We start from the raw sequence: 21468 nt of genomic DNA on the forward strand, positions 1-21468 counted from the left end.
CCCAGTGCAGCCTGGAGGAAAGTGAACAGCCCTGCCCTGGAAGCCAGGGGTGACAAGGCAAGGCAACCTTATAGCAAACGCCAGGGGTCAAGGGCTGGCCAGGGCTCAGAGGGACAGTGGGACAGAGTCTCAATGCCCACGGCCACCAAGGTCTGGGCCAGTGACAGCGGCACCGTTTACTTGGAGACTGCAGGCACACCTGGGAAAAGGGGTACGGGGGCACCATCTTGGTGGCCAGTTGGTGCCACCCAAGGACCAGCATAGGGCCACAAGGTCACCTGAGGTCACCCGCCACCTAGACGAAGGTGCCGTTTTAGGCAGAGAAGGTGGTTGGCAGGAAGAGCTTTCCTATTCAAAGGAGACGCCTGTTACCCACCCACAGATGACCAGCTGAAAGCAGCCTAGGGCTGAAACCTAACATTTCCCCGCAGCCAGATGACCTGCTACAAACGAATGGCATCTTAACTACCAGCAGGGTCTCGTGGTGAGATCCAGGACACAGGTGGTGTGGGGAGCTCGGACAGGCAGGGAAGTGACCCCACATGCAGCTGCAGACTCGTGGGGGCTCCCCCAGGCAGGCCGGCCCGGCACTTGGCAAGGACGGAGTGGGAGGCAGCTCAGGGCTCAGGAATCTCCAGGGCACGGGCTGGCACAGATGGGAAGCACCCGTGGATGGCTCTCAAGCCTGGCCATCTCGTTGGTGGCTGTGGTGGGCATCTATTCACTCTCCAGCTCAGGCTCCTCTCTAAGTGCCCGCTGGAGCACAGCCCCCAGGGACCCCTGCAGCCTGTGGCTCCTCCGGCTGCCCACCAGGAAGTAGATGACGGGGTTGGCGCTGCTGCTCACGGACGAGGAGAGGCGCGACAAGCCAAAGCTCAGGAACATCATCTTGGGTGGCAGCTGCAACCAGAACAGCAGAAACCAGTAGATGCCCAGGGGTAGGGAGCAGACGAGGAACACCAGGACAGAGGTCAGGGTCACCACAAACAGCCGAGTGGGCTGCCGCCGCCACTGCCGGGAGCTCCTACGTACCCGGACGTAGAGGGTCAGGCTGGACAGAGTCATCAGGGGCGTCAAGACCCCTATGATGAGGGAGGCCTGGGCCACGTCCATCCTGAAGCACCACTGTTCATTGAATAGCAAGAACTTGCTGCAGAAGGAAGAGGTCACCCCGTTCATCAGGAGACACAGCACCCAGAGCAGGGTGCACACCCAGGCCGACAGGTGCTGGGGCCTGTGACACTTGAACCAGATGGGGAAGAGGACGGAGAGACAGCGCTGGGTGCTGATGGCCGTCAGCAGGCTCAGGCCCGCGGTGTAGCCAAAGAACTTGAGCCTCTTCATCAGCTCGTGGACCTTGTTGACGGTATTGGTCAAGGGCTGGGATTCCAGGCTGAGCATGGAAGCCATGCAGAAGAGGAAGAGGAGGTCGGCTGCCGCCAGGTTGAGGATATAGATGTAGAAGGGGGTCCTGCGCATGCGAAAGCCCAGCAGCCAGATCACCATGCCGTTGCCTGCCATCCCACACAGGCAGATGAACATGGCCAGGGAGCTCGCCACCAGGTATACCGTGTATGCCACGCCCCCTTGGAATTGGTTTAGGGCCAGCTCCACAGTCCTGCTGCTGTTCAAAGTCTGGTTCATCCCTACGAGAGGAAGATGCATCAGTGTGAAATTCTGTGTTGCTGGGACCATCGGGGATCCCTGGGAGCCCCTCAAATTTCCAGCTTCGGAGCTCTCCCTGTAGATTCTTCATGTGAGAGACCACTACTGGGAGGCTTAACCTCTCTCCACTCCTGTGACTCACTCAGCCCAAATCTGCCGCCAGGGTCACTTTATAGCTACAAAGTTGTTAACAACGCCCTTTATCAGGTTAAAAACTTCTCTTCTATCTTGATTTGAATTGTTTTTTAAATCATGGAGAGGTATTGACTTTCATCAAATGCTTTTTCTACATCTATTATAGAAAAAGCATTATCATCAATAGATGTAGAAAAAGTATTTGATAGAAGCATTTAATATCATTTTTCCCCTCCTGTAATGGTCAAATCCTGTGGGTTAACTAAAAAAAAAAATTAGACCTTGGGGCTGGGTGTGGTGCTGCATTCCTATAACCCCAGCCACTTTGGGAGGCTTGCTTGAAGCCAGGAGTTTGAGACCAGCCTGGGCAATATATCAAGATCCAATCTCTACAGTTTTTTCTAAAATTAGCTGGGCATGGTGGCACACACCTGTGGTCCCAGCTACTTGGGAGGCTGAGGCGGGGGGATCACTTGAACTTGACACATTGAGGTCGTAGTGAGCCATGGGGTGCCACCACTGCACTCCAGCCTGGAAGACAGAGCAAGACCCTGTCTTTAAAAAAAAAAGTTAGACCTCAGGGGCAAAGAGTAGAGTTAACTATAGGCCTTTGTTTAAGACACACCGTGAGCCTCAGTCCATTAAAAACCTCCATTTATTCAAGGTTCCCACCCCATTCCATCTTAGCTGCCTTTTCCCTCCCACCACCTGCACCGGTTCCAACCTGTCCCACACAAGTCCTTTGACACCTCAATATCTTTCATAATGGAGTGCTTGCCCACTGTGTTTTAAATTAACATAGATGTTGTGATTTTGAATTAATGATGGGTTTTTTATTTTTCACTTGGCGAAAAATAAATATATCCAGGTGGCTGTATGTAAAAGTTGTGGTTTAAAATATCATGCACATTGATCTGTTATCCCTTCCTGTGGATCCCCAGCTTGCTTCAAAATTCCCATTATCATCAAAACACTGTGTTAAACATCCTCATGCATGTACCCACTGGACTTGACTCAGGATTTTTCTGGGATATATTCTGGGAGGAGGATTTCTGGGTCATAGAATACATGCACAGTTAGTTTCACTAAATGATGCCTGGTAATTCTTTTTCTGAATGGCTGCTTCAGGTTTCACCGCTACCAGCAGAATAGGAATGTTCATGTTTTCCCATGAATGTTCATATCACCGACACTTGGTGTTATTTGTTTTTCTAACTTTTGCCAATCTGATGGTTGTAAAGTGATATACTGTAGGTGTTTTACTTGCAGTTCTCTGATTACAGTAAGTTTGAGCATCAATTCATATATCTGTTGGCTGTTTGTAGTTCCTCTTTGTCAAATTGCTTGTTCATACCTGTTGCCCATTTTTCAATTTTCCTTTCTTTTCCTTCCTGATTTGCAGGAATTGTTTGTATTTCTAGTTATTAATGCCTTGCAGGGTTTAGACGTTGCAGATTTTTTTTTTGAGAACTCCCTGTTTTTTATGGCAATTTTATCTATTGTGAACTTTAGTTGGAAGACATTCTAACTTTTGGTGTAGCCAACTCCTCAGAATTTTGTCCTCTGAAATTTTGTGCCTTTTAGATCTGAAAGTATTCTTCTCCCTGGATAAAAAATGTAGTCTTTTATATTTTCTTCTATTACTTTTATAGTTTCTCCCATTCAGATTTTGGTTCTTGGATCTAATTGGAATCTATTTTTTATGAGCTCGATTTGTCCTCCATATTATGGGTCAGATTTCCTAACACTGTCTGCTAAACAGTCTATCCTTTCTCTGTTGATTTATTAAGTTCCTATTAACACATGGTGTCATTTTTTTTTTTATTATAGCCATCCTAGTGGGTGTGTGAATTGGTATCTCATTGTGGTTTTGATTTGCATTTTCCTAATGACTAATGATGTTGAACATTTTTTCACATGCTTATCAGTCATTTGTATATCTTTGAGGTAATATCTATTATGATCATTTTCTCCTTTAAAATTTGATTATTTGTCTTTTTATTGTTGAACTGTTAATGTTTTTTAAAAATAAAAATTGTATGCATTAGACTCTTATAAGATATAATTTGCAAGTATTTTCTCCCACTCTGTAGGTTGCCTTTTCACTTTCTTGATGGTGTCCTTTGAGACACACAAGTTTTTACTTTTGTTAAAGCCCATTTAAAATTTTTCTTTTAAAATGTTAAAGATGCCATTCTATGGTCTTTTGTCTTGCATAACTTCTGAAAAGGAGTTTGTAATAATCATCCTTTTTTTCTCTCTCTCTCTCTCTCCTTTTTTTCTTTGTTTTCTTTGAGATAGGGTCTGGTTTTGTCACCTAGCCTGGAATGCAGTGGCATGATTTCAACTCACTGCAATCTTCATCGCTTGGGCTCAAGCCATCTTCCTCAGCCTCCCAAGTAGCTGGGACTACAGGTGCATGCCACCGTGCCTGTATAATTTTTGTATTTTTTGTAGAGATGGGATTTTGCCATGTTGCCCAGGCTGGTCTGAAACTCATGAGCTCAAGCAATACACCTACCTCACCCTCCCAAAGTGCTGGGATTAGAGGCATGAACCACTGTGCCTGGCCATCTCTGGCTGTTTTTAAGTCTTCTTTTTATCTAATTGATTTTTTTAAAGTGTAGATATGATAATCTTTTGTATAGTTTTTTTTTTTTTGGTGTTCATTATATTCATTGAGGTGCTTGGATCTGAGGGTTGATAATTTTTATTTTATAATTTCATTATGAGTCTGGAAAATTTGGGCCATTTTCTTTAAATATTTTCTGTCCCCTTTCTTGGAATTTGTATTAGACACATGTTATATTGCTTGATATTGTCTCACAGATTACTAAAGCTCTGGGTTTTTAAAAAATCTATGCTTCATTTTAAATAGCTTCTATTGCCATGCTTTCAAGTTGTTTGATCTTTTCTTCTGCAGTGTCTAATCTTGTTCTTAATCCCATTCCGTTAAATTTTTTTGTTTCACACCATGTTTTCAGCTCCAGAGGTTGCATTTGGTTCTCATCAGATTTTTCTTTTCATTGTATTTATGTTTTCTTTGAAGTGTTGAGCATTTTCTTTTCTTTTCTTTTTAGACCGAGTCTCATTCTGTTGCCCAGGCTGGAGTGCAGTGGCGATCTTGGCTCACTGCAAATTCCGCCTCCTGGATTCAAGCAATTCTCTGCCTCAACCTCCTGAGTAGCTGGGATTCCAGGCATGCACCACCATGCCCAGCTAATTTTTGTATTTTTAGTAGAGAGGGGGTTTCACCATACTGGTCAGGCTGGTCTTGAACTCCTGACCTCATAATCCACCTGTCTTGGCCTTCCAAAGTGCTGGGATTACAGGTGTGAGCCACCGCACCTGGCCATATTTGAGCATTTTCTGACAGGCATTTATCTTTTTAATTTTATTTTTATTTTTTATTGCATTTTAGGTTTTGGGGTACATGTGAACTGACAGGCATTTAAAATTCCTTGCTTGCTAATTTTATCTCTGTCATTTCTTGGTCTCTTTCAGTTTACTAATTTTACTCCTGGTTGGGATCCCATTTTTCTGCTTTGTCACATGTCCAGTAATACTTCCTTAGATACTGGACATTGTGAGTTTCAACTGTTGAGCGTCTGAATTTTTAATTTTCTGTTAAACAGTGGTAGGCCTTCCTCTGGCAAGCACTGAATTTACTTACTTGATAAACCTGATCCTTTCAAGACTTGTTTTGAACTTTCTTAGAGCAGGTCTCGAGTAGCTGTTAGTGACCTTTTTGGGGTTGCTCCTGAATGCCCCGGGTGTCCAATGAAGTCACTCTACTTTAGCTTATCAGAGCTTGAACCCACGCCAGCTCTGTGTGAACTCTGAGATCTGTTCAGCTGACAGGCACTCAATAGTTATCCTTTGCCCAGTTTCAGAGAGTTCGTTTCATCTTATGCACAGCTGTTTTCAGCCAGAGACTCAAAGGGAGCCCTGTGCAGGCTTTTGGAGTTCTTTCCTTGAGTAGTTCACTTCTTTCTCTCTGGTGCGCCGTCTCACAAATTCCAGCCTCTTAATTCTCCCTCTTAATTCACGGACTCAGAGCGAGCACGGTGTTCTGCTTGGCTTCCCCCACTTCCGTGCCGCCGTTCAGAAAGTATCTGCAGGCAGAAAGCCAGGGTAGTCAGAGGACTTGCCTCCCATTTCTCTTCTCTCAAAATCTCAGTCCTGGGCTGCCTCTTGTCCCATATATGCAAAGAGTTGTTTCATATGTTTTCTCCAATTTTCTAGTTGTTTGCAGTGGTGGGGCTGGTCCAATACCAGTTAATCCACCATGGCCAGAGGCCAAAGTGTCTGCATTATGTTTCCTGTGGATTAGGCTTGTGCAGAGGGGCACTGTTGATTTTGTAGTTTTTAACCAATCAGGCAAATGTCATGATTTATTTGATCATGTCTATCAGTTGATATGTTGAGTATTTTTTATTTTCTATGCAACTATCCTTATGCCTTTACCTTTTCTTCGTGTCTTATAGCATGGCCCAGAACAGCTGGTACTATGCTGAACAGTGCCTGGAATCTGGTACACTTTGTGGGTAACACCCCATGGGCACCGAGGAAGGACTGTCCAGACCCCAGGCACAATCAGTGCCTGAAGAATACCTTACTTTACAGTGTTGTTACTCAGCTATTTCCTTTATACAATCTTTTATATGTAATCATATATTAGTTTATAGAATTAGTGCCTGAGTATAACTTACTGCTTACATATATCTAGTTTATATAATAGTACTTAGTGCTTATATCTAGCGTACTTAGTTCTATATAATCTTTCTATATAATCATGTAGGTGCTGCAGTCGGAGCTGTACCGACACATTTAGTGCTGATTTACAGAATCCTTCCATATAACCACATGGTAGTTTGTAGTAAGAGGAATGCCTAGAGCATCACAGAACAGGAGCAGTACATGGGAAAACAGCCAGACCAGGACCAGAACCAAAGACCCAGGCGGTGACGTCCCTGCCTGAAAGGGCACACGCTGTATGCAGGCTTGGAGCAAGAGCCTCTCCTCATGATAAAGGAGCTGTAGCACCTGCATCCAGCTCCTGTGGAAAGTCGGCCTCAGGCCTGAGATCCTGGAAGTAACCGAGGGAGAAGAACCCCTCTGGTGTGACCAGTCACGGCGGCTGTACACCCTGTCAGCCTTTTCTCGATTCTGTGCTATCTCAGATCATCCTCCCATAAATATCTTAGAGAAGAGCACAAGTCTGTCAGCTCCCACTGCACTGGCTTACAGTATCCTTCTCTTAGAAACCCTTTGAAGTCTCCAGCCCCCAGATAAGAAGTGTTACGCGCGACACCCGCTGCACACAGCCCACCTCCTTGCCTCGGTGACCTAATGGGGGTGGACCCCTTTTCTGTACATGACCCTCTACTACTGTACACGGCACGGCCCCCTACTGCGCATGGCCCACCTCTCTACCCAGGTGACATAATGGGGTGGTCCCCTCGCTTGTTATGTGATTACGTATGCCCTATCACTAAGCCTATAGATGATGACCTCACTCCCAACCCTGCCCCATGCTTGTATCTAATAAATACAGATGCTTCTGGGCATTTGCCTTCCCGTCCCCCGCTGATCTCTGCTAATAGGTTGCATGGCCCCCCGAGTCCAGCTGCTCTTCACCAGTTCTTCAGTGTCCTGTCTCTTTTTTTTTTTTTTTGAGACAGAGTCTCACTCTGTTGTCCAGGCTGGAGTGCAGTGGTGCAATCAATCTTGGCTGACTGCGACCTCTGCCTCCCAGGCTCAAGCGATTCTCCTGAGTAGCTGGTGTCCTGTCTCTTTGCTTCTCGGATCCTGCACCTCAGCACAGCGTAAGGGACACCCCATGATCCTGAGGGGCCAACAGGCCTACACACTTATCTTCTGCCTAATTTTACTTTTTATTTTATTTATTTACTTTTGAGATGGAGCCTTGCTCTGTCACCCAGGCTGGAGTACAGTGGCGTAATCTCTGGTCACGGCAACCTCTGCCTCCTAAGCTCAAGCGATTCTCATGCCTCAGCCTCTCAACTAGCTGGGACTGCAGATATGCATCACCACGCCCAGCTAATTTTTGTATTTTTAGAAGAGACGGGGTTTCACCATATTGGCCAGGCTGGTCTTGAACTCCTGACCTTGTGATCCCCCTGCCTCAGCCTCCCAAAGTGCTGGGACTACAGGCGTGAGGCACCGCGCCCAGCCATCTTCTGCCTAACTTTAAAGAACATGTGTCTCAAGTTTCTCCATTAGATACGATATTTACTCTCAGTGTTTGGCATTATCTTTTATCAAAGTAGGAAGGTTTCCTTCTAGTTTTCTGAGAGTTTTTATCACAAATGCATGGAGAAATTTGTCATAAACCCTTTTTCCGCATCTACCAAGATAACCATTTTCTTTTTTCTCCCTCTATTTCTGTGGTGAATCTATATTGATAAGATTTTCTGGCATTTATTCAGCCTTCTGTCTCCAAGATAAACCATTTAGTTAGTTCTGAGGTTTTTCTGCTCTGATTTTGCTTAGAACATTTTCATCCATGTTTGTAACCGAAACTGGCCCATAATTTTCCCTTCTGGCACCATCCTTGCCTGTTTTCTGTTGCAGCAATCCCTGTTCCTCTGTCTTCCAGAACAGTTCGTGGCATGTGAGGATTATCTTTCTTTGAAGGTTTGGCAGAAGGCGCAGCCATCTGCTGTGGGAGTTTTTATGTAAGTGTGAGTGCCTGTGCGCGGCTTTCAAAAGAACGCCAAATCCAACCTGTGCCATGTTGAGACCTACTCGGGCATTCCGTTCTTGAGGCACAGCAGCTAGTTTTCTTCCAGAAAACCGTTCCTGCTTTCTGGTTCACAGTTATCAGTGCAAGACGCACTGTAGTTCCTTATATTCATGTATAATTTTTACAACCTCATTTCTATCTGCCAGTCTTCATTGGTGACTTCCCTCCTGTTTTTTTCTTTTCTTTCTTTCTTTTTTTTTTTTTTTTTAAGATGGGGTTTCACCATGTTGGCCAGGCTGGTCTTGAACTCCTGACCTCAGGTGATCCACCCACCTTGGCCTCCCAAAGTGCTAGGATTACAGGTGAGAGCCACCACGCCCGGCCTCTCCTGAATTTTTCTTGATCAGTTTGCCAGAGGGTTGTTTACTGAGAGCTATTACAAAATGAAATCATCTCCGCTGTTTCTTTGCTTCGCATTTCCTTAATGTATGCTTTCATTTTTTCCATTTTCTTGGCATTTACCCTGTGATTCTTTTTCAGCTTCCCGGGTTGAATGCTTAGGTAATTAATTTTTAAACTACCTTCTTTTGCTAACAGGTATTTAGGGATACAAATGTATCACGAAGCAACTTTTTAGATGTTTCATAAGTTTTGATATCAAGTGGTTTTATTGTCTAAACGTCTTTTAATTCAAAACTACTGTAACTCTGAAATTTAACATCTGCAAGTCATTTACAAATGTATTTTATAAAGCATGACTTCAGCTATCTCTTTGTTGTTAATGTCTGCATTGCAGGAAGGTCAGATAATGTGGTCGGTTTTCTGGTGTTGGTTGAGATGGATTTTGAAGCTTAGTAGACGGTTCATTTTTATTTTCCTTCTATATCCCTTTGGCTGTGTTTTAAAAATTATGTTATTTAAATTATCTGCAGCCTTATTCATTTCTTGTCTGCTATAAATATCAACCCATTATGACTGAAGTCTTGTCATTTTGTCTTCCACTTATATTTTGAAATTGTGTTAAGTGACTACAAATCCAAGATGATTTGTAACCCTGGGGAATTGTGTCCTATGTGGTGGTCCTCTTCATCCTTACTACTTTTTTGTTTTTTTGAGACAGAGTTTCCCTCTGTTGCCCAGGCTGGAGTGCAGTCACCACGATCTTGGCTCACTGCAAACTTCACCTCCTGGGTTCAAGCGATTCTGCTGCTTCAGCCCCCTGAATAGCTAAGATTACAGGCATGTGCCACCATGCTGGGCTAATCTGTATTTTTAGTAGAGATGGGTTTTCACCATATTGGCCAGGCTGGTCTGGAACTCCTGACCTCAACTGATCCGCCCACCTCAGCCTCGCAAAGTGCTGAGATTCCAGGCGTGAGCCAGCACACCCAGCTCTTTCTGTTTTTAACCATAAAGTCTATTTGGTGATGGCAATGTTTGCAGTCACTGGCTGCTTTCTACAGAAAAATCATTACTTTTTCTTGTGGGAGCCCCATGTTGCCATAAAGGTTTTTCTACCCAGGCATTTGGCATTGGCTTCCGTGAATATTCAAAAGGATTTCACGGATCCAGGACCAGGTTTTTGATGGATTTCTTGGCTAGGAGATTTGGCATCATGCCAGTGGTAGTAAATTCACATTGTACACCTGTGCAAAGCTGCGGCTCTCACTACTCAAATGGATGCCTGACTACCCACACACCCGCACACCTGCACACCCACACACCCACACACCCACACAGCCACACACCCACACAGCCATACACCCACACAGCCACACAGCCACATACCCAAACAGCCACACAGCCACATACCCACACAACCACACAGCCACACACCCGCACACCCACACACCCACACAGCCACACACCCACACAGCCACACAGCCACATACCCACACAGCCGCACAGCCACACACCCGCACACCCGCACACCCGCACAGCCACACAGCCACACACCCGCACACCCGCACACCCGCACAGCCACACAGCCACACACCCGCACACCCGCACACCCGCACAGCCACACAGCCACAGACCCGCACACCCGCACAGCCACACAGCCACACACCCGCACACCCACACACCCGCACACCCGCACACCCACATACCCGCACAGCCACACACCCACACAGCCACACACCCACACACCCACACACCCGCACACCCACACACCCGCACACCCACACAGCCACACACCCACACATCCACACACCCACACCCACACCCACAGAGCCACACAGCCACACACCCGCACAGCCACACCACACACTGACATACCCACACACCCACATAGTCACACCCACAGACACACCCACACACCCGCACAGCTGCACACCCACACACTGACACAGCCCCCACACCAACACACTGGTACACCCACACCAGCATACCCACACACCGACATACCTGCACACCCACACACCCGCACAGCCACACCACACACTGACATACCCACACACCCACATAGTCACACCCACAGACACACCCACACACCCGCACAGCTGCACACCCACACACTGACACAGCCCCCACACCAACACACTGGTACACCCACACCAGCATACCCACACACCGACATACCTGCACACCCACACACCCGCACAGCCACACCACACACTGACACACCCACACACCTGCACAGCCACACCACACACTGACACACCCGCACAGCCACACCACACAGCCACAGCCACACACCCACACCCACACATAGCCACACCCACACACCCATACCACACATAGCCACACCCACACACCCACACACCTGTACACCCGTACATCCACACACCCACATACCCACACACCCGCACAGCCACACCACAGCCACACCCACACACCCACACACCCACATATCCACACACCCAGTTACAGGCTGGGCGGAGCTCTTAACAGCTGCCTGGGCAGCATGCTGCTTTCTCTGGGCAGCTCCCCAGGTCCTGGCCTCATGTGGATTCCTCTGTTCACACTTCCTCCCGACTTTATGTCACTCCAAGACCACCTCCTAACCCCTTGCCCTCCTGCTCCTCTCCCTGGGAGCCTGTGTCTCATCTGGTGCACCCTGGGCCATCAGCGTCAGCTCTGGTTGCAGATTCGTCTGTGGCACCTGGAGATTTCCCTTCCTGTCTGTCATCTTTGTGCTCAGTACTTTATTGGGGTGGGGGCAGGAGGGGGATTATATTTCCTCTAACATTTTTTGATCTCCACAGTGGGAGCGACGTACCACGTCCCTAAGTTATCAATCTCCATAGGTCACTACAACTGGAAATATCCCCTTAGGTTCTAAACAGATTTAAACATTTACCAAACTCATACTATATGCCAGATACATACACTCCCTATATATAAACACATTTACATATATAATCGTGCACATGCGCATGTACATATGCATATATACATACCACACACATAGCATGTATTCATATGTACATACGTCGCACATACATATACACATAGAACACAAGCGCTATACACAGCACATACACATGCACATGTATACAGTAAACACACACATATATGTACCCATGTACATACAGAGCACATATATAATGACCACAACAGCCAGGAGTCTGCATGGAACTCACAGTTATGTACAGGAAGCACTCAGTCAAACGCAATCCCACCCTAAAGCTCAGGATGCAACTAACAAGGTGCGGGACTCTGAGGGTAGAGGTCGAGGGACCTGGGTGGGAAGGGGAGTTGCGGGGAGCCAGGTGAGGGAGCGGGGTGCTGGCTGCAGGAGAAGTGGCCGTGCGCATGGCTGGGCCCCGCGGTCAGGCCCTTCCCAGGCGGGCTTGGGCACCTGCTGCCCGATCCCTCTCTAACTTGTCGGGGAACCCCTACTCTAATGGTGTGGAGCCCGGCCTCCACATAATCCCAGCTAATCCCAGCTACTCAGGAGGTGAGGCAGGAGAATCGCTTGAACTCGGGAGGTGGAGGTTGTGGTGAGCGGTTATCACACCATTGAACCCCGGCCTGGACCACAAGAGTGAAACTCCTTCTCAAAAAAAAAAAAAAAAAAAAGACACAGGCAAGATGCAAATCCAGGCTTGTTTTGCAAGGTTCCTGTGCTAAAGAAGTGAGGTTTTTCCTTGCCTTCACCCCAGGTTCACTCCAAATCCTTGAAGATTTTTGTTTCTGTGTATTTACCTATAAATATATGCTTTTGCATAAATGAAAATATAGGGACTGGTTGTCTCATAAGCTTGTTTTCTCAAAAACAAACTGTGTCTTCTTAAATTTAGCTTGCCTGATGCTTCTCCCTGCTCCACAGTCTCCCTGAGGTGGCAGGTCCCAGGATTGGTGACATGAACTCATCAGTGCTGTGTGTGTTTGCGAGTGGGTTTCATTATCTCTGCTTTCTTTGGCTCAGAGGAGCGGAGACGCTTGCTGGGCTACCTGCCTACCCTGGCAGAGCAGGGACACTCCAGTTCCAGCGGGATGCAAAGCGCTGCCTCTGTCCACCACACTCTCTGGCCTCCACCCAGACCGCAAAAAAACAGGCCTCTCACCTGTCCTGGATGTAGCGCGTGGTCCTCAGGGAAGCTCAGCCCCGGCCCCTGAGCCCCTCGCCCTGTCCTGGCTGTGGCCTGAGCCCCCTGCTTCTCTCCTACTGGGCAGTGCTGCCCCAGCCTTACAGGAGCCGGTCCCCAGGATCCCCTGATGATCTTCGCTGGGTTCCCTCTGAGCAGTGGGAAGGGGAGTCTGATGTATAAATACAGGGTGGGTGCCTGCCCTGCCCATCGGGGCCTCTGCATGTGGGTGCCTCGGTGCTGGCCGAGAAAAGCCAGCTCAAGGCTAATGGGCCTGGCCTGGCACGGCGCCCCCAGCACCCCCAGGAGATAGCTAGGCTGCAGTGAAATGGAAGATGAGGCTGGAGCCTGTAAGGAGAGGCCCTGCCTCCCTTCCTGATGGCCGCCTGGGACGGCTGAGGACACCTCACAGCATTAGCGAGACCCACTGTGAGGCTCTCAGGTGAGGCTGTGGAGGGAATGGGGGTTCTTGCGGGCTGGGAAAGGCTATTGCAGCTACCCCCAATTCCTGCCTGGGGAGACACTCTGGCTAATGGACTCACTGAGGATGCTGCCTGCGGAGGGTGGGAAGGAAGGAGAGCTGGCCCTGAGCCCCGGCTCCTATTTCCAGTGTGAGTTCCACCGCTCGGGAGCTGGGAACTGTGCAGTTCAGGTGATCACTCTGAGCCTCAGAGTCCTCGCCAAAATGCCCGCAATCCCTCAGGCCTGGAAAGAAGACACACATGCCACACAGGCCGACAGCAGGGTGGGCCTTTCCCCACACCGGCCGAGGCCCCCTTCCTGCCTGGCAAGTGAAGAGTCCTGATGTGGCAGTCCTGAGGTCAGGATGGAGGCTGGTGTCGCACCTGGCCTTCGAGGTGCTGGCCCGGAGCAGGTGCTTGGTGCTGGCCCTGAGCAGGTGCTCGGTGGGCCTTACGGGGGGAGGAGCAGCGGATGGCTGAGTCTCTAGGAGGGACCCGAGCCATCATGGTGTTCATTCTAACTACCCCGCCCTGCAGTGGAAAGGCGTCAGCATGGGAGATGCAGGGCATCTGCTTTGGACAAATGTGCACGAGGAAAGAAAAACGTGGGGGCCCTAGATGTCGAGGCTGATCACAGAAGTGACTCTAGGCAACTGACTTGGGACAGTCTTCGGGGTGTGGGCTGTGCTGACTCGGCAGTGACAGAGAGGACTTCCCTGGGCTCTATCTTGCATTTGCTGTGCTGGAGCTATGGTGCCTGTCTCTTCCCCAGGAGGTGAGATCCTGCCTGAGACTGGGCCAAGACCCAAGAGAGACAGGCTGCTGAGAAGGCCACACGCTTCCGGAAGGTGGCCGTTCTCACATTTTTGTGCCTTCTGTGCCTAGAACATTGCCTGGCACGTAGAGATGCTCATATTTCTTGACCAATTGCTAGGATTGACAGAGTCCCCAGATCCAGGCACCTGGATCCAGCTTTTCTTTGCTTTTTTTTTTTTTTTTAAAAGATGGAGTTTCACCATGATGACCAGGCTGGTCTTGATCTCCTGACCTCAGGTGATCCACCCACCTTGGCCTCCCAGAGTGCTAGGATTACAGGCATGAGCCACCGTGCCCAGTCCTGGATCCAGCTTTTCTTGAAGCCCATGTTCACCTGGACTTTTTGGTAATAAGAGCCAGTCCATTCTCTCTCTCTCTCTCTCTCTGTGTGTGTGTGTGTGTGTGTGTGTGTGTGTGTGTGTGTGTGTGCGTGCGTGTATGTTTCAATGGGGTTTCTGTCACTTGCAACAAAGATTCCTAACCAGTGGAGAGACAAATACCCAATACAGGTAAACAGGTCGAAAATACCTGCCTTTACATGTGCAATTGGCTGGGTCCTGGTGGGATGACACCTGCCTTGGGCCATGTCTGTCGGGAGGCAGCTCAGCCCTGCTTCCCAGACCTCTGGACACGTGACATCAGGAGTGGTCCCCCCAGGTGTCTTATCTGAAGGCTCCCTCCGAGAAGAACCGGCTTTCAAGCTCACGTGTTGTTGACAGGATTCTGTTCTTTGCCGGCTACCGGACTAGGAGACGCCCTTCGTTGCCGGCTGTTGGCCAAAGGCTGCCTTCCATCGCTTGCCATGTGGGCCTTTCCAATACGGCAGCCCACAACATGGCAGCCATTGAAGCCAGCAAGGGAGAGAGTCTGCTAGCAAGACGGAGGTCACAGTGCTGTGCAGCCTAATCAGCTTCACTGTGCTCCACTGGTTAGAAGCAAGCTACTTGCCAGGCGTGGTGGCTCACGCCTGTAATCCCAGCACTTTGGGAGGCTGAGGTGGGCAGATCAGGAGGTCAGGAGATCAAGACCATCCTGGCTAACACGGTGAAACCTCATCTCTACTAAAAATATACAAAATTAGCTGGGCGTGGTGGCGGATGCCTGTAATTCTGGCTACTCGGGAGGCTGAGGCAGGAGAATCACTTGAACCCAGGAGGCAGAGGTTGTGGTGAGCTGAGATCGTGCCATTGTACTCCAGTCTGGGCGACAAAGCAAGACCGTGGCTCCCCCACCCACAAAACGAAAAAAAGAAAAAAGGAAGCAAGCCACTTGGTACAGCTCATACGCTCAGGGAGGGGATGAGACGAGGGTGGGGCAGCGCCACTGGGCCGTCGTGGACTCCGGCCACCACACTGGTGGGCTGGAATGACCGAGAGTCCCCTTGCGCTCCTGGTCTCCTGGCCAGCTTAGACTGTGCTGCAGACCAACCACCATCGTCCGGTTTGTTCTTCCCTTTTCCAAGTGGGAATTAAAAAGAAATTATTGTGATTTCCTTTTTCCTTTCCATTGTAAGTTGTGTGTCTGGAGAGTGACCGTCATTTCACCAAAGGGTACTGTTGTGGCCTGGACTGGGTCTCCGCTACCACCCCCGGAACCTTGGAAGGTAGCCATATTTGGAGTGACCCCATCTCTGACTGGAGTCCTTATAAGAGGAGGTGAGGACACAGACACTCACAGAGGGACCTGTGAGGGCGCAGGGAGAAGACAGCTGTCCGCAAGCCAAGGAGAGAGGCCTCAGGAGGAACCGGCCCTGTGTCGCCTTGATTTTGGATTTCTGGACTCCAGGACCGAGAGAAAGTACATTTCTGTTGTTTAAGCCCCGCCCCTACCCGGCAGCCTGTGGTATTGGTGACAGGATCCCCAGAAAGTACTACAAGTACCATCCAAAGAGGGAGCGTTTGTGGATCTGATGGAGGGTGGTGGGAATAACACCCAGGGCTTGGGCTTGGAGCTGGGAGGCGGGCCCTGCCATTGACTTTGCTCCTCTCTTCTGTGGGAAGGAAGACATTCTCTGTTGTAGAGAACACAGCTACAGATTGTGGGCGGGAGCATTTAAAACTCATGTGTAGGCCAGCCTCGTCTCTACTAAAAATACAAAAATTAGCTGGGGTGTGGTGGCGCACACCTGTAGTCCCAGCTACTCAGGAGGCTGAGACAGAAGAATTGCTTGAACCCAGAGGTGGGGGTTGCAGTGAACCGAGATTGCATCACTGCACTCCACCCTGGGCGACAGAGCCAGACTCCATCTCAGAAAAAGAAAAAAAACCAGCATGTAGGAAAGAATTGGGCACGTGGAGGGTGGACTAAGGGGAGGAACGTGGCCAGCACCTGCCATTTGCCTACCAGTTTATTTCTTTATTTTTTTGACACAGAGTCTCATTCTGTCACCCAGACTGGGGTGCAGTGGTGCAAACTCAGCTCACTGCAACCTCCGTCTCCCAGGTTCAAGTGAATCTGTTGCCTCAGCCTCGCGAGTAGCTGGGATTACAGGCGTGCACTACCATGCTCGGCTAATTTTTGTATTTTTAGTAGAGATGGGGTTTCGTCATATTGGCCAGGCTGGTCTCAAACTCCTGCCCTTACGCAATCCACCCACCTCGGTTCCCAGAGTACTGGGATTACAGACATGAGCCACCGCGCCCGGCCATGCCTGCCAGTTTTACCTTGGGTGCACCTCTTCCCTGTTTTGAGTCCACTGGGCTTAGGTGGGGTGGCTGTCATCCCCTGTCCCCCATCTCTGCCTCCAGCTCCTAAGAGGGTGCATTGCCCCGACGTGGCCAGTGCGCAAGGTATCAGGACTTCAGCCGGAATCCCGAGAAGGCGGTGCTCTCTTTCTGCTGGGATTGCAGAATTTGTAGAAGATATGCCGAGAACTGCTGCTTCCCTGCTGTTTAGTTTTTCCATTGAGAATAAATGGAACACAGACCAGAGCGGGGATGAAAACAGGTGAAAAGGAGCTGGCCTAGCCAACATCACTTGCGGCCCTGGATCCAGCTGTGTCTGAAGCCAGAATCACTTCTGGAAGTTCCTGGGTATGTGAGTCAGTAAATTCCCTTAAATACACATAGATCCACCCACACCACGCACCAAAGCTAGATTACCCCGGGGTTCTGTTACTTGTCACTCAGAATCCTGTCTGATAACGGTGTATATGTCTGCGTGGGACACTAATCTATAGTGGCATAAAAGCAGAGGTGGGGCCGCACGGTGGCTCACGCCTGTAATCCCAGCACTTTGGGAGGCTGAGGCGGGTGGATCACGAGGTCAAGAGATCGAGACCATCCTGGTCAACATGGTGAAACCCCGTCTCTACTCAAAATACAAAAAATTAGCTGGGCACGGTGGCGCGTGCCTGTAATCCCAGCTACTCAGGAGGCTGAGGCAGGAGAATTGCCTGAACCCAGGAGGCGGAGGTTGCGGTGAGCCGAGATCGCGCCATTGCACTCCAGCCTGGGTAACAAGAGTGAAACTCCATCTCAAAAAAAAAAAAAAAAAAAAAAAAAGCCGAGGTGGGTGGTCCGCCCAGGTGGGGGCACGGGTGTGCCTGAGGCTGCACTGACTGCCCAGTGGTGCCAGGGGACTTTGGGGGGACGATGGAAACGTTCGTTATGTGGGGATGGAAACGTTCTGTATATTGATTTGGTGATGACCTGGGTACATACGTACACATTTGTCTAAGACAATTAAACTGTGTATTCAATGGGTCAGTTTTACTGTATGTAAATTAGGCCTCGATTCAATGAATTAAAAAGACGTTTAAAAAGAATCTGCCCAAGTGAGGAGCATCCTCTCACAGGCCAGGAAACTTCATCCAGCGGAGTCCCCGCGAATTTTCTTTCTGTGAACTGTGCCCTGTTGTTTTCAAGTTCTTCAACTTTCGAGCTCCTGCTGGCTTGAAGGGAATATTTTTGCACTCGAGTTCTCAGTGGTTTGGGTTTGGGAAGATCTCTGCAACGTGTTTGCCCAGCTTTTCGGCCTTGTCGCCAGCCTGTTGACAGTTTTAGGGTGTGGGTATCTGAATGACAGTGGGGGAGTGGGAACAAGGTGCTCAGCAGACACACCACAAAACGGCCTCATCGCCTGTCTCCGTCTCCCATCTTCACAAAAAGAAACGGATGCCTCTCTGGCATCCGCCCAGCTGTCCCAAATCCCTTGTCGTTTTCAGATAACTTGAGTTTTATGCTTTATACCAGGATGTTTAAGCCCAGGATCTTTTCACATCTGCACAGCTTGGCTCAGAATCCTCCGCCAGGACCATCCCTCCTCCACAGGAACCAGGGCCGCGGCTAGGAGGTGCGGCGGGGACATGGGTCGGTCAGTGTATGGTCCAGCCCCTCAGCATACAGGGAGACGACCAGGCCTGGCCAATGTGGTGAAACCCCATCTCTACTAAAAATACAAAAATTAGCTGGGCGTGGTAGTGTGTGCCTGTAGTCCCAGCTATTTGGGTGGAGGAGGCAGGAGAATCACTTGAACCCGTGAGGTAGAGGTTGCAGTGAGCTGAGATTACACCACTGCACTCCAGCCTGGGTGACAGAGTGAGAGTCCATCTCAAAAAAAAAAAAAAAAAAAAGGTCAGAGACCTGAGTCTCCAGGGCAACAGGAAGGCCACAGTGGGGAGTCCCTGGATGCTGATGGGGGCTTCCAGCCAGGGCCGTCCACCAGTGCGACTGACCTTGGACAAGAAACTCCATTGAATGCATGACCCCCACTTCCACAGCTGGGGCTGACAGCGTGGGCCGTGTAGCCCTGCATGGACAGTCACCAGGATACCTGCCTGCAGCTCTTGACCAGCACCCACTGCCCACAGTATGTCCCCAACCAACGGATCGGTGCTGCGGACAGACAGCTCACAGGCACATTCCTTCTGCAGTGGCCACTCTGCTCCCTGCCCTGGACGCCCAACCGGGCAATTAGGCTCACTGGCCACCGCCCCAGCCCATACACCAACTCCTAGAAGTCGGTGATATAGCTGGTTTATCCAAGGAAACTGAGGCACAGCAGGACTGAGGTCCCATGGCTCATAGGTGGCGACCCTCTACCTCCCTGAGGCTTGCCCTTGCATAATATAAAAGAACAGCTTGATTTTATAGAGGTAATGGGTGGCAAGAAGCACAGAAAAGCAGTGAGTTCTGCCCTGCCTGGTGCCCCCACCCCTGCCCCTTCACCCCACCCTTCCCACATACCACATACCACATGGTTGTTACTAACTCGGCTTTGTAACAATGAGGGCAGCCCAGAAGCACTGGTCCCACAGCCCCCTCTCCATCCTGTGACCTGCTGGGGATCCTTCTCCCAGAGCTGTGGGATGGAAATCTCCCCCGCAGCCCCTGGCTCCTCCCAAGCCCACTTTAATAATTAAATACCAAAGGACGGAGGAGGAAAGTGGCGAGAGTGGGCAGTTCCGTCTAATCATCTGTGCAGTCTCCCTCCATTAGCGCAGAGAACGAGGTGGTCCATGGAGCTGCGGGAATCCTCCCGGGGCTTTGGGGGGGATGGAGGGGAAGAAAGCTGCTCCCAGGCAAGACTGAAGATCTGCGCCTGAGAAGGGCCAGAGGTTGGGGAAGGCCCAGTTCCTGGGGTTCAGCCCTGCCCCTCCTGCCTTAGAACCCATCAGGACAGATGCCTCTTCCTAGAGTCGGGCCCAGCCTGTTCCTGACCTCCAGGCCCTGCTCCTGGGTAAGGCTGCCCGCCCCTCACTGGCCCTGGGCTCTGAGCCGCTGCAGCCACACCCAGACAGGGAGGCCCCTTCCTCCTAGGTCAGTAGCTCCACATGAGAGCTCAGGGCTGCAGTCCTGGGGTGGGGACTCCTAAGGAAGAGGTGAGTTCCCCGGAACTGGGGTGCTCTGGGCCCTGAGGAGGAACCAGGGCTACGGATGCCAACCCCCGCCGTGGTTGCCTTCAGAACGGGGATGTGCTTCTGTTTACTTGTGACTCATCCTGTGTAAGCAAGATGCCCATGCTGGTGGGAGTTTTGCCACTGGGTGGGGTCCCAGCCCTGACCCTGGCATGTCTGCTCAGGACCCACCTGGCTTCTCTGGGTCCCGGGAAATGAGCTGTGGGGTGTGGTGGTCTCCAGCTCTTCTGGGAACTTGTGACCAGCCCTGGGGAGGGTGGGGCTCAGAGGATGGCAGGGTTCGTTCTGGGCATGGGGAGGGCACAGGTGGGGACATGCAACTTTCATGACCTAGAGGTCCTGGAACCCCTCCCTCCAGGCCACACAAGATCCCCTCTTTTCTTTCTTTTTTTTTGAGACAGAGTTTCGCTGTTGTTACCCAGACTGGAGTGCAATGGCGCGATCTCGGCTTACTGCAACCTCCGCCTTCTGGGTTCAGGCAATTCTCCTGCCTCAGCCTCCTGAGTAGCTGGGATTACAGGTACGCACCACCATGCCCAGCTGATTTTTGTATTTTTAGTAGAGACGGGGTTTCACCTTGTTGACCAGGATGGTCTCGATCTCTTGACCTCGTGATCCACCCGCCTTGGCCTCCCAAAGTGCAGGGATTATAGGCGTGAGCCACCGCGCCTGGCTCCATCCCCTCTTTTCATAGCACGATGGTCTTGCTGGGAGGACCCAGCCAGGATTGGTAGGAAGGGGAGCACAGAGGAGTAGTGGCCTGAATGGGCAGGAGGGCAGTGGAAGTCAGGCTGCCTGGGTGGTGGACCATCAGGGACAGACACTTAGGGGCAGCCCACTGAGGGCTGGACCAAGTCACCAGGGGCAGGCCGAGCAGGCTCCAGGGTCTGCAAGTAGAAGGCCAGGATCCTGGCGGCTGGGTGGGTGAGCCTGGTGGTACTGCCCACGCCTCTGCCCATTCCCAGCTAGAGCTTGGAGCCTGAAGCACTGCCTGCCTGCCCACTCCTGGCTCTGCTCTGCAGAGGGTCCCAGCTCTGTCAGCCACGTTTCCTGACTGGGGGCACCAATGCCTTTGCCCTGATCTCTCTCCACCGGGCCACCAGGTGAGTAGGCGTGCCATAAGGCTTGTCCCAAAGGAGCTGGGGTCCTAGGCTGGACACCAGGAACCCAGGATGGGGCTCTTCTGGGGGCTGACCAGAGGCAGAAGGGCCAGCCAGGAACTTGCTTAGCCTGGCCCTGGTTGGGCTGTCACCGGGGAGGGCTCCCAGCCTATCACTGGGCTGTCGAGAGGTG

At 50.5% G+C, this 21468-nt stretch overlaps 1 protein-coding gene across 1 annotated transcript; it reads right to left on the reverse strand.

The window, feature by feature from the left end:
- Nucleotides 1–428: 428 nt before the first annotated feature.
- MRGPRD (MAS related GPR family member D) lies at nt 429–4328 on the reverse strand. The gene has a single exon (XM_009008640.5). The coding sequence runs from the start codon at nt 1693–1695 to the stop codon at nt 718–720; it is 978 nt and encodes a 325-aa protein (XP_009006888.4). The 5' UTR covers nt 1696–4328; the 3' UTR covers nt 429–717.
- Nucleotides 4329–21468: the final 17140 nt, after the last annotated feature.

The sequence above is a fragment of the Callithrix jacchus genome, chromosome 10 (genome assembly GCF_049354715.1).
Source record: "Callithrix jacchus isolate 240 chromosome 10, calJac240_pri, whole genome shotgun sequence".
NCBI classification, from domain to species: domain Eukaryota; kingdom Metazoa; phylum Chordata; class Mammalia; order Primates; family Cebidae; genus Callithrix; species Callithrix jacchus.

What these genes read in the sequence shown, in the direction of transcription:
- MRGPRD (XM_009008640.5), bottom strand. Translation starts at nt 1,695, where the DNA reads ATGGTCCCAGCAACACAGAATTTCACACTGATGCATCTTCCTCTCGTA.